The sequence below is a fragment of the Cervus elaphus genome, chromosome 3, assembly GCF_910594005.1.
Source record: "Cervus elaphus chromosome 3, mCerEla1.1, whole genome shotgun sequence".
In the NCBI taxonomy this organism is placed as follows: domain Eukaryota; kingdom Metazoa; phylum Chordata; class Mammalia; order Artiodactyla; family Cervidae; genus Cervus; species Cervus elaphus.
In genome coordinates this window covers 6,414,332-6,430,251 of record NC_057817.1, presented here as the reverse complement: position 1 = coordinate 6,430,251, position 15,920 = coordinate 6,414,332, and the positions used below count along the sequence as shown (strand labels likewise).

Genomic DNA, 15,920 nt, shown 5'->3' with positions numbered 1-15,920 from the left:
TTAGCGGTAATTTTTAAGGTTGTTTAGTCTTTAAATATAATCATGTCCCAGCATTTGGTTTTGAGAAAGTGCTCTAATGTAATCTCATTTACATTTTGTTCCAAAATTAATTCATAATCCAAAAACACAAGGCCTTTTAAATTAATTCCCTTAATGACTATTCCAATCTGAGTCTGAGGAAGTAGTAAATCATAAGATATCAAATTGCAAGAGAACCTGGAAAACCGGATATTTAAAGTTGGAACAGCACGCACCAGGTTATATAGGAGTGTTTTTACTGATGAGGGCCGGTGCGGTTTCTCAGACCACCTACACCTAGCTCTCTCACTCTGCGTACTTAGAAGCTGAGGCGGACGGGGGAGAGAGCTTACTCATTGCAAGTCACAGCTGTGGCAGCTTGGAAACAGTGCTGCTGCTTAAAAAGTGGAAAGTAAAGATGAGTCTATCCTATAGTGCTAGGAAGATGAACCATTTTTTGAGTAAGGGTTTGCTGCAAATCAGAAATACACCCGGTTGTTACTAAAAAAAACAACACCATGTGTGAATGAGGTTTGTATTATTGGATTGGATTGGATTGGATTATTTCCAAGTAAATAAATGAGGGTATTTGCCCTTGGCCCAAATGATAATTATAACACTCAGTATTAGGATTGGTGGGATAATTATGAGAAAAAGAGATGTGTTTCTGTCACGTGGATATATCGGCCAGTCTGGAAACACAGTGGAGTAGTAACCTGTGAAACAGACATGAAATATACTCATTAATGTTGTTCCCCATAATGCAGTAACACAGCTCACATAGATCTTAAAACAGTTTAAGGTTTATATACATACGTGTCACTTTGTCTCGTTGTGGGTTAGCTGTAAAATCAGAAGAAAGAAAAAAAAATTAAAAGAATAGGTACTGGTGAGGCTTTTGTTTTCTTTTTAAGAGTCAAGTCTCTTAATTATAACCATTGACTGTTGCTTTGGCTTTACTGCAGTGATTTTCAAAAGTTAATTATTCAAGATTTTTTTGTAGTTACTATCAAAAGTCATAACTAATCCTCTCCACTTGACATTCCAAGGCCTGGGAAAAAAATTCCACATCTGCCATGGTCTTCTTATACTTTTTATAAATGGTTAAACACCTTTTCTACGCTGCTTCCAGGCCAGCTGCCGCTGGATTCCTGTGGTGGAGTCCTGATCCTCTGCCTGCTCATGAGCATCTCTGGTCATCACACCTGTGACTGGGCATTTTCTGTGGTGAATTGCCATCGAAGCTTCTGCTGCTCTAACTTTTTTTGGCAGTTACTTCCATGAAATCAAGGTGTGATGTGCTAGTTATATTTTTTCTTATATATATTTTTAAAATGTTAAACATCCAACTTTGGAGTATTGAAACATCATCCATGCACAGGCACTAGCTCAAATCAGCTTGTGTGCCATTGGTATTCCCAGTGCATTTTGCAAAACCATCCTAATTTGGCCTCCATTGGTATTTACGGAACTGTTATCTGGAAGACCACAAAAGGTTTTTTTTCTTCCAGTGTTTGCTATAATTTGTCAGAGATGGAATCTGATAGATAAAAGCCTTTATCCTCCAACCCTTACCCCTCTGTAAGTTAGCTTGTGTTTTCCTTTGTCTTTCTTAAGAGTCAGGGGTTTTTCATTATTATTGGACTGTAGTCTTAAATTTCTGAATTTTATCCCTCAAGATTAGAGACCATTTCAAGCTAGATCTCCAAGATCAAAAGCTAAAAGTCCACAAGTTTTCTTCTTATTGTTCTGGTGCTGTTGTTACTAATTGTCTAGATTTTTAAAATATAATGATTAATAAAATATATACAGTCAAATTAGTGGTCATTTGTCAGCCAGACTAGGCACTTCAGTTGGTTACAAAGGTGAATTAGATAGGCATGACTTAGTGTCTGTTTGGAATTCAGTCTAGTGGGAAAGACAGTTAACCAGTAGCAACAGTTAAATTACTCTTAATTTAAAATAATTGTCTGTTCTCATCACTGATTCTAAAGAAGCATTGTGAGGATTGTTTGAGCATAAAAACATCACCTAAAACTTTGGGCATAAAGATGCTACCAGGATACCAAAGCAAACAAGATTTGAGATTAGAGGGAGGATGAACTTGGGGATAATAGGTAATATTTATCAAGTGTGTGCCAGGCACTTGTTCCAGATTCTCTAAATGAAACTAATACTAGAGAAAAAATGGTTGAACTGCAGAGAAATGACTGGCTCAGAAAGGTGGTCAAGTGTTGCTATATGGCTGGAGTAAAAATGATAATTCAATGTATACAAATCAGGAAGAAGGGAACAAACAGTTGAAAAGAATTTTATAGTTTTAGACCTAGGAGGGACTTTGAAAACATGTAAGCAATAGAACACTTTGGCCAAACAAAAATGTATGCTGTTAAACTCAGTCCATTCCAAACTTCTGCTTCGACCACCGCACACCAGTCCTGCAACCCTGAGAGGTTCAGCTGGTTACAGATAAAAGCGCAAAAGTACTAGAGAATTTGCACAACTGTAGTAGCTTGATTGAGGTTTCCCTTCACACCGTGGCAAAAAAGTGAAAAAAAGAAAACTAAGAAGGAAGGGAATGTGTCCGGAACAGAAAACGTAAATGGACTCTTGGCCAACTGTGTATTAATAAAGTGATGTAAGGCATCCCTGGAAAGTTGTCTTCATGACCTTCTACACTGTTCCTCATTAAATGCTGTCTTACTAGTAGAAAGTGCCACACCGCAACTTTTATTTCATACAGTTCTGTAGATGAACATTTAACTCTTGAATGCTTTGGACAGGTAGAATTCTACCTGAACACAATTCAGAATTCTTTTGGTTAACTTTGTTATATTTTTGATCTTGCTGATATTAGCAAATCTTGGGTCTATAATTTTCCATAATCAGAGTCATTTGTTGTTCTGATTAGTGTTAACTATAAAGGATATTTGCTTCTTTAAATTTCTCTTGAACATATATTCATTCCTAGGACAGTAGTAAGTCATTGCTTTGATTGCTACCTGATGCCCCCTTTCCTGAAAAGAGCTATTAGGATACAACAAATGTTTTCATTCGTCAGTTCAGTTGCTCAGTCGTGTCTGACTGTGCGACCGCATGGACTGCAGCATGCCAGGCTTCCCTGTCCACCAACTCCTGGAGTTTACTCAAACTCATGTCCATTGAGTCAGTGATGCCGTCCAACCATCTCATTCTCTGTTGTCTCATTTTCCCGCCTTGAATCTTTCCCAGCATCAGGGTCTTTTCAAATGAGTAAGTTCTTCACATCAGGTGGCCAAAGTTTTAGAGTTTCAGCTTCAGCATCAGGCCTTCCAATGAATATTCAGGACTGATCTGTAGAAAGTTAACAAGAGTTTTGAACACACTGTATTATTGGTAGATTGTTCCTTTTACTCACTGCAAAGATTGTCCAAACAGTTGTCACTCTTGGGGCAGGCACTGCACGTGGATCCTTTCTTATATGGCCAGGTTGGGTAATTGCCTCTGTGAAGTAGAAGAAAACTATCCATTAGGAAGTTTTTCTCCCCCGACTCCCCGCCCCCAATTGGAATTTATCACGGTCCTTGGCTAAACCCTGGACTTCCCGCATAGCTCAGTCGGTAAAGCATCTGCCTGCAACGCGGGAGACCTGGGTTCAGTTCCTGGGTTGGGAAGATCCCCTGGAGAAGGAAATGGCAACTCACTCCAGTATTCTTGCCTGGAGAATCCCATGGACAGGGGAGCCTGGCAGGCTATGGTTTATGGGATCGCAAGAGTCAGACACGACTGAGTGCTGTCTTCTTTTTGGCTAAATCCTAGGATTGAAGTCCACAAATTCAGATTGATGAGAGAAGTGGAGAGAGGGAAGCAGAAATAGAAGGCTGCTAATATTTGCCAAGTTCATTCTAAGTGCCTGTGTTTAGGAACCTTTGTCTTAATCATCTCAGTTAATTCCTGAGACAACTCTGGGAGAAAGTTATTTTTATTTCTGTTTTACAGGTAAGGAAACTACAGCTCAAAGATAAAGTTGCCAAAAACCACAATGTACAGATATCAGAGTCAACAAGACCTAGATTTGACTTTAAAGAAATGTTCCCTCTATCCAGTGTCTGGCCTGTGTGATCACTGCCATCCATAAAACTGTCCATCTTAGAAAAGCTCTCGTGACCCACATTTTTGTTCTCAGTCCAGCAAACCTCCATGGTTTTTCTTGGATAGGAGCCATTTGGCTGGGGTAAGGGTCTTCCAAAAGAAAATAACAAGAGCTATGAGGGAGTTCCTAAAGTGCAATTTATTTTCACATAAAAGATGTGACACAGATACCATAATAATTACTGAATACTCATGTACTAGGCACTGTTCCAAGTAGTCTTGAATGAATCAATCTTCACAATAACCTAATGGGGAAGATACTAATTTTTTTAATCCCCATAGCTAGAGGCTTAACACTCTGTTAAGTGACTGACTAGGATCAGCCTAGAAAGTGAAATAATATCCAAACAACTTACATCTCCATAAATAACTTGGGAGTAGTAATGATGAGAGGCTGTACGTTTATTTCAATGAACTTGCCATTGCACTAATCTTTTTTCGGAACTCTGCTTTTGGGAAGCAGTTCTTGACTTTTTCATGTCATGGACCCTTTGGCAGCCTGGTGGAGCCTATAGGTTCTTTCCCAAAACAGTTTTAAAATAGCTAAAATAAAATTCATAGGATTATAAAGTAATGGCTGATTCATGTCAATGGATGGCAAAAACCACTACAATACTGTAAAGTAATTAGCCTCCAACTAATAAAAATAAATGGGAAAAAAAGTAAGCCAATTAAATTGAAATAAACATTAACATGTTAAAAATACCTGTGATGTACAAACACACTTCTCTGTGTATTAGGTCAGAGCAGCAAGGAGTCTGGCACCCCAGGTGGCCCTAGTGGTAAAGAACCCACCTGCTGGGGCAGGAGACGTAAGAGATGGGGGTTCGATCCCTGGGCTGGGAAGATCCCCTGGAGGAGGAAATGGCAACCCACTCCAGTGTTCTTTCCTGAAGAATCCCATGGACAGAGTAGCCTGGTGGGCTGTAACCCATGGGGGTCCCAAGAAATCAGACACGACTGACGCAACTTGGCACAGCACAGCAGGGAGTCCGATAATTAACAGTGATTTTAGTGATGAATACACACTATATTTTGAGAGAACTACAACTAGAATGTGATATGAACATATCTGACATTTATAAAGTCACAGGTAGTGCCGTCCAATCATAAGTATTGCTGATATGACTGGAGTGTTAATTCATAAAAAATATTATTTCCTATAGAAGTTTGTGAAAAAGATGTAACTTTTTTCTAATTCAAATTCATGGACTCCTATCCTCCAATGCTATATATTTATTTTCAAAGTTAAGAACTCCCCCCTTAAGAGACATTACTTTTTACTAACACCTCAATTCCAACTAAAAATACATGTTCAAATCCTTTGGCTCCAAATTAATTTAGGTTGTTTCAGAAATTAAATTTAGCTCCATGCTTACTCTACACTGTGGAAAATAGTCTAAGGAATATAGTAGAGGTTCTGATAACAACTATGGAAGATATCCAAAATCAACATTAGTCCTTGGGATATCTTTCATTGTTAAAAAGCACAGTACTCTTTGAGTTAAATTCAAGAATGTTTTTAATGAAATCACTTATACCACTTCATACATTGTTTAATTTTGCATTCTGTACTATTAAGAAGAGGAAAAAATTGCTACTTCAAAAACAAGTTAAAAGTAAGGCAGTTGTGACTTGCAGTGAAATGGCAGAATTCACCTCGGGAAAAAAATGCTCTGCAAAGACCTGGATTTTGTCTAGAAGGCAATGATTAAGACCAAGAGACCTACAGACTCTATGCAATAGAAATAAAAGCAAAAATAAACAAACGAACCTAATCAAACTTACAAGCTTTTGCACAGCAAAGGGAAACTACAAATAAAATGAAAAGACAACCTATGAATTGGGAGAAAATATTTGCAAATGGTGTGACTCACAAGGCTTAATTTCTAAAATATACAAATAGCTCATACAGCTCAATAACAAACCAATCAAAAAATGGATAGAAGATCTAAACAGATATTAATCCAAAGACATGCAAATGGCCAACAGGCACATGAAAAGATGCTCAACATCACTAATATTAGAGATGTAAATCAGAACTACAGTGAAGTTCCACCTCACACTGGTCAGAATGGCCATTGTTAAAATGTCTACAAATTACAAATGCTGGAGAGGGTGTGAAGCAGAGGGAATATATATGGAATATAACTGACCATAAAAAGAAGGAAATAGTGCTATTTGCAGCAACACAGATAGACCTAGTAATTACACTAGGTGAAGTAAGAAAGACAAATACCATAAGCTGTCACCTAGATGTGAAATCTAAAATATGACACAGATTTATCTACAAAGGAGAAACAAACAGAGAGCGACTTGCGGCTGCCCGAGGATGAGGTGGGGGAGGCTAGATTAGGAGTTTGGGATTAGCAAATCAAACTGTTCTATACGTATAACTGAATTGGGCTTCCCTGGTGGCTCGGTAGTAAAGAATCCCCCTGCCAATGTGGGAGACGTAGGTTCAATCCCTGGGTCAGGGAGATCCCTGGGAGAAGGAAATGGCAACCCACTCTAGTATCTTTGCCTGGAAAACCCCATAGACAGAAGAACGTGGCAGGCTGCAGACCATGGGTTTGCAAGAGTAAGACATGACTTTGCGGCTAAACAACTGAATCACTTTGCTGTAAATCAACGATACTTCAATATAGTAAACTTTTACAAAAAGAGACAAGGGAACCTAAGTATTCTGCCCAATAGAGAAGTAGGAAGTGTCAGTGTTTCCTCTGGTTGCCTGAGGGTTGGGACCCTGGGACTGTGGTGAAGAGAAAAGACAGATCTTTATAAAGAAAAGCTTAGATATGAGTAACCGTCCCCGAAGCAATGATGGCCAAAGTATGCTGGGTCCTGCACCGCTTATGGGAGCGATTGTCTGCACTTCGGTGGCGTAATCATCTCTTCAGCCGTCTGTGTGGAGGTGGGGCCCACGGTGATGAAGAGGAGTCTGTGTTCTGGGTTCTGCAGATCGGGGAGACCCGAGGTGACCAGGAGGAGAGGAGTCACCGCGGTCCGAGGCAGCAGAAACAAGCCGAGGGCATGAGTCCAGAGCTGAGAGAGCAGGACTGGAGAATAAGTGCCCAGAGCCCTTTCTGAGGGAATGTCAGAAACACTGGGAAGGGACTCGACTTTTCAGAATTACGTGGAAGTGGGGGGCCTATAACTTCTTGTGTAGAGAAGGAAAAACAGGCTCAGATGGCACGAGGACCCTCTTCACTGGTCCCTGGGCTCCCTTCCACACACCTTCCAATCCTTTCCCCACAGGCATGCCCAGTGAGCTACAAATTTAAGGCAAGTCTTGTCACCTTCTGCTTAAATTACCTTGATGGCGTCAGCCTGTGATGTGGATAAAGTTAACCTGCAATGGCCCACAAGGCCTGGGGTGATCTGAGCTTCCTCCTTCCGCCCAGCTTCATCTGATTCACGGTCCAAGCGCCCAGGTCTTCTGTCTGTTCTATCATCCTTTCCACAGGAGCTGGTCTTTTGTTTTCACAACTGAATATCTAACTGTTTCTGAGATTCTTCACATGTCTGGTTCCTTCTCACTCTTCATGTCTAAGCTTAAATGCATCACAGAAAGCCCTTCCTTGAGCATTTTATCTCAAACAAGGGCCCTGCCTACTTACAGTGTCAATTACAGCATTATTTCTATTTCCAGCATGGCTCGTATCATCATGAAGTTATTTTATCTGTATTTTACTGTCTGAATGCCACAGACAATAAACTCCAAAGGGGCAGGGACTGTGTCTGGCTTGTTGTCCTATGAAGCTGAGTAAACAAATATTTATTGAATAATTGAATGAATATTTGCTTTTATTTGGATGAATAAATGAATGTTACTGAGTGTTCATAAAAACATTGTGTAATGTGCTGTGGTTAGTTACTCAGTCATGTCTGACTCTTTGCTACCCCATGGACTGTATCCTACCAGGCTCCTCTGCCCATGGGGATTCTCCAGGAAAGAATACTGGAGTGGGTTGCCATGCCCTCCTCCAGGGGATCTTCCCAACCCAGGGATCGAACCCAGGTCTCCCACACTGCAGGCGGAATCTTCACCATCTTAGCCACCAGGGAAGCGCAAATATAAATTTGCTTAAAAGTTTTACAACTTAGTATTGTTTATATCTCTGAAATCAAGAAAAGTGAGTTTAAACCAAAAGAACTCCCTTTTGTACCTTATTATTAAGGATGTGCAATCATCTCTCCTCCTGTGAGAACAACAAAATTGCAACTAGCTGAACAACCATTGACAAGAGGACCTGGAACCCACTAAAAAAATTATCCCACACCCAAAGACAAAGAAGCTGCCTCCGCAGGATGATACTAATGGCGGAGTAGAAGGACGTGTGCTTCTCTTCTCTTGCGAGAACACCAAAATCACAACTAGTTGCCAAAGAATTATCAACAGGAGAACGTTGGAACCCACCCAAAAATATACACCACATTAAAGGGCAAAGAAAAAGCTGAAACAAGACAGTAGGAGGGGCACAATTACATTTTAAAATCAAATCTCGTATCCACCAGAGATGCTTGTGGGGGTGGGGGGCACAAACAAAACCTGTGTGTACCAGGACCCAGAGAAATGAACACCAGACCTGCCTGTGAGTGCCTGAGTGTCTCCTGAGGAACCACAGGTCAGCAGTGGCCTGCCATAGTGACAGGGGCTCAGGCAGCAGCAATTCTGGAAAGTGCAATGTGTGGCATAAGTCCTCTTGAAGGAGGTCAACATTCAGTTCAGTCACTCAGTTGTGTCTGACTGTTTGCGACCCCATAAATTGCAGCACACTAGGCCTCCCTGTCCATCACCAACTCCTGGAGTTTACCCAAACTCATGTCCATTGAGTCGGTGATGCCATCCAACCATCTCATCCTCTGTCATCCCCTTCTCCTCCTGCCCCCAATCCCTCCCAGCATCAGGGTCTTTTCCAATGAGTCAACTCTTCGCATGAGGTGGCCAAAGTATTGGAGTTTCAGCTTCAGCATCAGTCCTTCCAATGAACACCCAGGACTGATCTTTAGGATGGACTGGTTGGATCTCCTTGCAGTCCAAGGGACTCAAAATCTTCTCCAACACCACAGTTCAAAAGCAGCAATTTTTCGGCACTCAGCTTTCTTCACAGTCCAACTTTCACATCCATACATGACCACTGGAAAAACCATAGCCTTAACTAGACGGACCTTTGTTGGCAAAGTAATGTCTCTGCTTTTTAATATGCTCATGGGGTTCTCAAGGCAAGAATACTGAAGTGGTTTGACATTTCCTTCTCCGGAGGACCACATTTCATCAGAACTCTCCACCATGACCTGTTCTTCTTGGGTGGCCCCACACAGCATGGCTTATAGTGTCATTGAATTAGATAAGGCTGTGGTCCATGCGATCAGATTGGTTAGTTTTCTGTGATTGTGGTTTTCAGTCTGTCTGACCTCTGATGGAGAGGATAAGAGGCTGATGGAAACTTCCTGATGGGAGAGACTGACTTGAAGGGGAAACTGGATCTTGTTCTGAATGGGGGGGTGGGGCACACTCAGTAAATCTTTAATCCAATTTTCTGTTGAAGGGTGGGGCTGTGTTCCCTCCCTGTTACTTACTTGGGGCCAAACTATGGTGGAGATAATGAAGATAATGGGGAGCTCCTTCAAAAGGTCCTATGCAGGCACTGCTATACTGAGTGCCCCCAGCCCTGCAGCAGGCCACCGCTGACCCACGCCTCCACCAGAGACTCCTGGACACTCACGGGCACGTCTGGGTCAGTCTCTTGTGGGGTCACTGCTCCTTTCTCCTGGGTCCTGGTGCACAAGGTTCTGTTTGTGCCCTCCAAGGGTCTGTTTCCCAGTCCTGTGTAAGTTCTGGCAGCTCTATGGTGGGTTAATGGAGATCTCCTCCAAGAGGGCTTATGCCATACCCAGGTCTACCGCACTCAGAGCCCCTGGCCCCGCAGCAGTCCACTGCTGACCCGTACCTCCTCAGGAGACACCCAGAAACTTCTGCATAGCAAACCATAAACAGAAAGACAACCTATGGAATAGGAGAAAATAATTGCAAATGATGGATCAACAAGGAATTAATTTCAAAAATATAAAAACAACTCATACAGCTCAGTATCAAAAAATAAACAAAAAACCCCCCAAAACAACCCAATTTAAAAATGGGCAGAAGATCTAAATAAACATTTCTCTAAAGAAGACACACAGATGACCAAATGGCACATGAAAATATACTCAACATCACATGCAAATGTTCAACACATTTGCATCTGAGAAATGAAAATCAAAGCTACAATGAAGTGTCACTTCACTCCCATCAGAAAGGCCATAATAAAATGTCTACCAATAATAAAGATTGGAGAGGTTGTAGAGAACAAGTAGCCCTCCTACACTGTTGATGAGAATGTAATTTGGTACAGCCACTATGGAGAAGAGTATGGAGATTTGTTAGAAAAACTAAAAGTAGAGTTGCCGTTTGATCCTACAATCCCACTCCAGGGCATGTAACCCAAGAAAATTCTAATTCAAAAAGACACATGCACCCCAGTGTTCATAGCATTACTACTACGATAACCAAGACATGGAAACAACCTATAGAATATTACTCAGTCATTAAAAAAAAGAATGAAATAATGCCATTTGCAGCAACAGGGATGGACCTGGAGATTATCACACTAAGCAAAGTAAGCCAGACGTACACAAATGTCATGTGATATCACTTATATGTGGAATAAAAAGAATGGTACTTATTTACACAAAACAGGAATAGACCTAAAGACATAGAAAATAAACTTATAGCCACCAAAGGGAAAGGGATGGGGGAGGGATAGATTAGGAGTTTGGGACTGACACATACACTCTACTACATATAAAATATAAAATAGATACTACATAGATATAATACATATAGTAATACATATAAAATAATCAACTAAGACCTATTGTATAGCACATGGGACTATACCCAATATTACTTATATATCTCTCTCTATAAGAGAAAAGAATTTGAAAAAGAAAAAATGTATATACATAAAACTGAATGTGCTGTACATGTGAAACTAACACGATAATGTAAATCAACTAGTCTTCAATATAAATAAATAAGTAAAAGGAAACACAGGGAACAGTCTCAGTTCTTCAATAGGGTGAGCTGTTACTAACAAGAACACAGACTCTGGAGCCAGACCTCCGAAGTCACAGTCCACCTATGACGTTCACTAACTGTGGGACCCTGGGCAGGCCAGGCACCCTGTCAGGGCCTCAGCTGTCTCTTATCTGCAAAACAGGGGTAAGAGCAGAATCTGTATCACAGACTTTTTATGAAGATTAAATACCTTTAATATATGTGAAGCACTTAAAACAGTGCTTAGCACACAGTAAGCTTTATACAATTATTACATCATTGTTTTAAATTACTGTAATCCATTTAAAAACTTTAATGCCATGGAAAATGTGAATACATAATTGTAACTGAAAACTAGAAAAGCATGTATTTCCTTTATGATCTCTGTTTTCTAAGTTTGTATATGATGCAAAAGAACACATATATACATTTAAAGGAAGTTGGGGGAAATGTCCTATGCCTTCCCATTTTTCAAAAGGAGAAAAATTATGTCCTTCAAAAACAAAACTGTCAAAAGTATGTGAATAAGTTATATAGATTGAGGAGTTCAATTCAGAGTGGGTTTTCTTGTTTGTTTGTTTTGAGAAAATTATAATAAGTTAATATAATAGGACGTTAGAGAACATCTTCCCATCTTGTGGTATTATTACCATATCCAATTAATCTATGTCCCTGAATACATTTAGTCTTGCTACTCTTGAACATATGTGTCTCTGTGTGTGTGTGCACTTACACAGTGTTTATAAAAGTGTATACACACACACATACAAGCAAACATACAAAGAAAACTGGGCAGAGGAATTAATGGGTAACATTCATTTTCTCTTTTACACTATTATCCAGATCTATTTTCTGTATCTATTTAATGAAGATAAATATTTCTAAAATAGTTTGTTTTCCAAAAAAGTAATTAATTTGAGCACTTACGCTGGTCCGTAGTTGCATATAAAATGTGCTCCATTGAGAAGACCTCGGAAGCCAGAAACTTGAGGACAAAAGTGTACTGCACAGCCAACTTTGTAACTATCTGCCCAGACAACCTGAAAGAAAACACGGACTGATATGAAGAAGAGGGACAATAAAATGAACACGTAAGTCAAGTGGGACTTAGGAAGCATCACTATGAACAAAGCTAGTGGAGGTGATGGAATTCCCATTGAGCTATTTCAAATCCTGAAAGATGATGCTGTGAAAGTGCTGCACTCTATATGCCAGCGAATTTGGAAAACTCAGCAGTGGCCACAGGACTGGAAAAGGTCAGTTTTCATTCCAATCCCAAAGAAAGGCAATCCCAAAGAATGCTCAAACTACTGCACAATTGCACTCATCTCACACGCTAGTAAAGTAATGCTCAAAATTCTCCATGCCAGGCTTCAGCAATATGTGGACTGTGAACTTCCAGATGTTCAAGCTGGTTTTAGAATAGGCAGAGGAACCAGAGATCAAATTGCCAACATCTGCTGGATCATCAAAAAAGCAAGAAAATTCCAGAAAAACATCTATTTCTGCTTTATTGACTATGCCAAAGCCTTTGACTGCCTGGATCACAATAAACTGTGGAAAATTCTGAAAGAGATGGGAATACCAGACTACCTGACCTGCTTCTTGAGAAACCTGTATGCAGGTCAGGAAGCAACAGTTAGAACCAGACGTGGAACAACAGACTGGTTCCAAATAGGAAAAGGAGTATGTCAAGGCTGTATATTGTCACCCTGCTTGCTTAACTTATGTGCAGAATACATCATGAGACACCCTGGGCTAGAAGAAGCACAAGTTGGAATCAAGATTGCCGGGAGAAATATCAATAACCTCAGATATGCAGATGACACCACCGTTATGGCAGAAAGTGAAGAGGAACTAAAAAGCCTCTTGATGAAAGTGAAAGAGGAGAGTGAAAAGTTGGCTTAAAGCTCAACATTCAGAAAACTAAGATCATGACATCTGGTCCCATCACTTCATGGGAAATAGATGAGGAAACAGTGGAAACAGTGTCAGACTTTATTTTTGGGGGCTCCCAAATCACTGCAGATGGTGATTGCAGCCATGAAATTAAAAGACTCTTACTCCTTGGAAGGAAAGTTATGACCAACCTAGACAACATATTAAGAAGCAGAGACATTACTTTGCCAACAAAGGTCCGTCTAGTCAAGGCTATGGTTTTTCCAGTGGTCATGTATGGATGTGAGAGTTGGACTGTGAAGAAAGCTGAGCCCCGAAGAATTGCTGCTTTTGAACTGTGGTGTTAGAGAAGACTCTTGAGAGTCCCTTGGACTGCAAGGAGATCCAACCAGTCCATCCTGAAGGAGATCAGTCCTGGGTGTTCATTGGAAAGACTGATGCTGAAGCTGAAACTCCAATACTTTGGCCACCTCATGCGAAGAGTTGACTCATTGGACAAGACCCTGATGCTGGGAGGGATTGGGGGCAGGAGGAGAAGGGGATGACAGAGGATGAGATGGCTGGATGGCATCACTAACTTTATGGACATGAGTTTGAGTAAACTCCGGGAGTTGGTGATGGACAGGGAGGCCTGGAGTGCTGTGATTCATGGGGTTGCAGAGTCAGACAGACTGAGTGACTGAACTGAACTGAACTGAACCATTACCCCTACCACAGTGTGGCCTTAGGCCAAACTACAGGGAGGGAACACAGCCTCACCCATCAGCACAAAAATTGGATTAAAGATTTACTGAGCATGACCTTGCCCACCAGAGAAAGACCCAGTTTTCCCCATAGCCGGTATCCTCAAGAGGATAAGTATAAGCCTCTTATCCTCATCCATCAGAGGGCAGATAGAATGAAAACCACAATCACAGAAAACTAACCAAACTGATCACATGGATCACAGCCTTATCTAACTCAATGAAACTATGAGCCATGCTCTATAGGGCCACCCAAGATGGACAGGTCATGGTGGAGAGTTTTGACAAAATGTGATCCACTAGATAATGGAAAGGCAAACCATTTCCGAATTCTTACCTTGAGAACCTCATGAACAGTATGAAAAGGCAAAAAGATATAACACTGAAAGATGATCCCCCCAGGTTGGGAGGTGCCAAATATGCTACTGGAGAAGAGTACAGAAATAACTCAAGAAAGAATGAAGAGATGGAGCCAAAGCAAAAACAACGCCCAGCTGTGGATGTGACTGGTGATGAAAGTAAAGTCAGATGCTGTAAAGAACAATATTGCATAGAAACCTGGAATGTTAGGTCCATGAATCAAGGTAAATTGGAAGTGGTCAAACAGGAGATGGCAAGAGTGAACATCAACATTTTAGGAATCAGTGAACTAAAATGGATGAGAATGGGCAAATTTAATTCAGATGATGATTATATCTACTCTTGTTGGTAAGAATCCCTTAGAAGAAATGGGTTAGTTCTCAAATCAAAAAAGAGTCCGAAATGCAGTACTTGGGTGCAATCTCAAAAACAACCTTGATCTAAAAAATGATCTCAAAAACAACCTTGATCTCAAAAACAATCTCAAAAACAAACGAATGATCTCAGTTCATTTCCAAGGCAAAGCATTCACCATCAGAGTAATCCAAGTCTATGCCCCAACCACTAACGCCAAAGAAGGTAAAGCTGAATGGTTCTAAGAAAACCTATGAGAACTTATAGAACTAACACCAAAAAAGAATGTCCTTTTAATCCTAGGGGACTGGAATGCAAAAGTAGGAAATCAAGAGATACCTGGAGTAACAGGCAGGTTTGGCCTTGGAGTACAAGATGAAGCAGGGCAAAGGCTAACAGAGTTTTGCCCAGAGAACACACTGGTCATAGCAAACACCTTCTTCCAACAATGTAAGAGAAGACTGTACACATAGACATCACCAGATGGTTAACACTGAAATCAGATTGATTATATTCTTTGCAGTCAAAGATGGAGAAGCTCTATAAAGTCAGTAAAAACAAGACGGGAAGCTGACTGTGACCCAGACCATAACTCCTTTTTGAAAATTCAGACTTCAGTTGAAGAAAACGAAAAGAACTAAGGCATTCGAGTATGATCCAAATCAAATCCTTTATACAGCAGAAGTGACAAATGGAATCAAGGGATTAGATCTGATAGACAGAATGCCTGAAGAACTATGGATAGAGGTTCGTAACACTGTACAAGAAGCAGTGATTAAAACCATCCCCAAGAAAAAAGAAAGGCAAAATGGCTGTCTGAGGAGGCCTTACAAACAGCTGAGTAAAGAAGAGAGGTGAAATGCAAAGGAGAAAAGGAAAGAAATATCCATCTGAATGCAGAGTTCCAAAGAACACAAGGAGAGATAAGTAAACCTTCGTAAATGAGCAACACAAAGAAAGAGAAGAAAATAATAGAATGGGAAAGGCAAGAGATTTATTCAAGAAAATTAGAGATGCCAAGGGAACCTGTCATGCAAAGATGGGCACAGTAAAGAACAGAAACTGTATGGACCTAACAGACACCTAAGATGTTAAGAAGAGCTGCAAGAATATACAGAAGAACTATACCATAACGATCTCAATGACCCATATAACCATGATGGTGTGATCAACTGTGGTGTTGGAGAAGACTCTTGAGAGTCCCCTGGACTACAAGGAGATTAAACCAGTCAATCCTAAAGGAAATCAGCCCTGAATATTCATTGGAAGGATCTTTGGGGAAGATTGCTTAATTGTGAGCCTTTCAGGGGCCA

General features: G+C 40.6%; 1 protein-coding gene and 1 long non-coding RNA gene across 4 annotated transcripts in view; both read right to left on the bottom strand.

Annotated features, from left to right (window-relative positions):
- Window positions 1-539: 539 nt before the first annotated feature.
- Window positions 540-15,920, bottom strand: part of GLIPR1 (GLI pathogenesis related 1) — a 54,605-nt gene continuing 39,224 nt past the window's right edge. For all 3 annotated transcript variants that reach the window (XM_043879773.1, XM_043879782.1, XM_043879764.1), the window contains exons 4-7: window positions 12,179-12,291; window positions 3,416-3,501; window positions 835-861; window positions 540-734 (exon numbers count right to left, since the gene is read on the bottom strand). In XM_043879773.1, coding sequence (XP_043735708.1) covers window positions 580-734; window positions 835-861; window positions 3,416-3,501; window positions 12,179-12,291 — 381 coding nt within the window. In that variant the 3' untranslated portion in view covers window positions 540-579. The remainder of the gene's footprint in view (window positions 735-834; window positions 862-3,415; window positions 3,502-12,178; window positions 12,292-15,920) is intronic.
- Window positions 3,508-12,166, bottom strand: LOC122679268. The gene is made up of 3 exons (XR_006336355.1): window positions 11,286-12,166; window positions 10,104-10,159; window positions 3,508-3,812 (listed from the first exon to the last, which is right to left on the bottom strand). It is a non-coding gene; the product is annotated as an uncharacterized LOC122679268 (long non-coding RNA).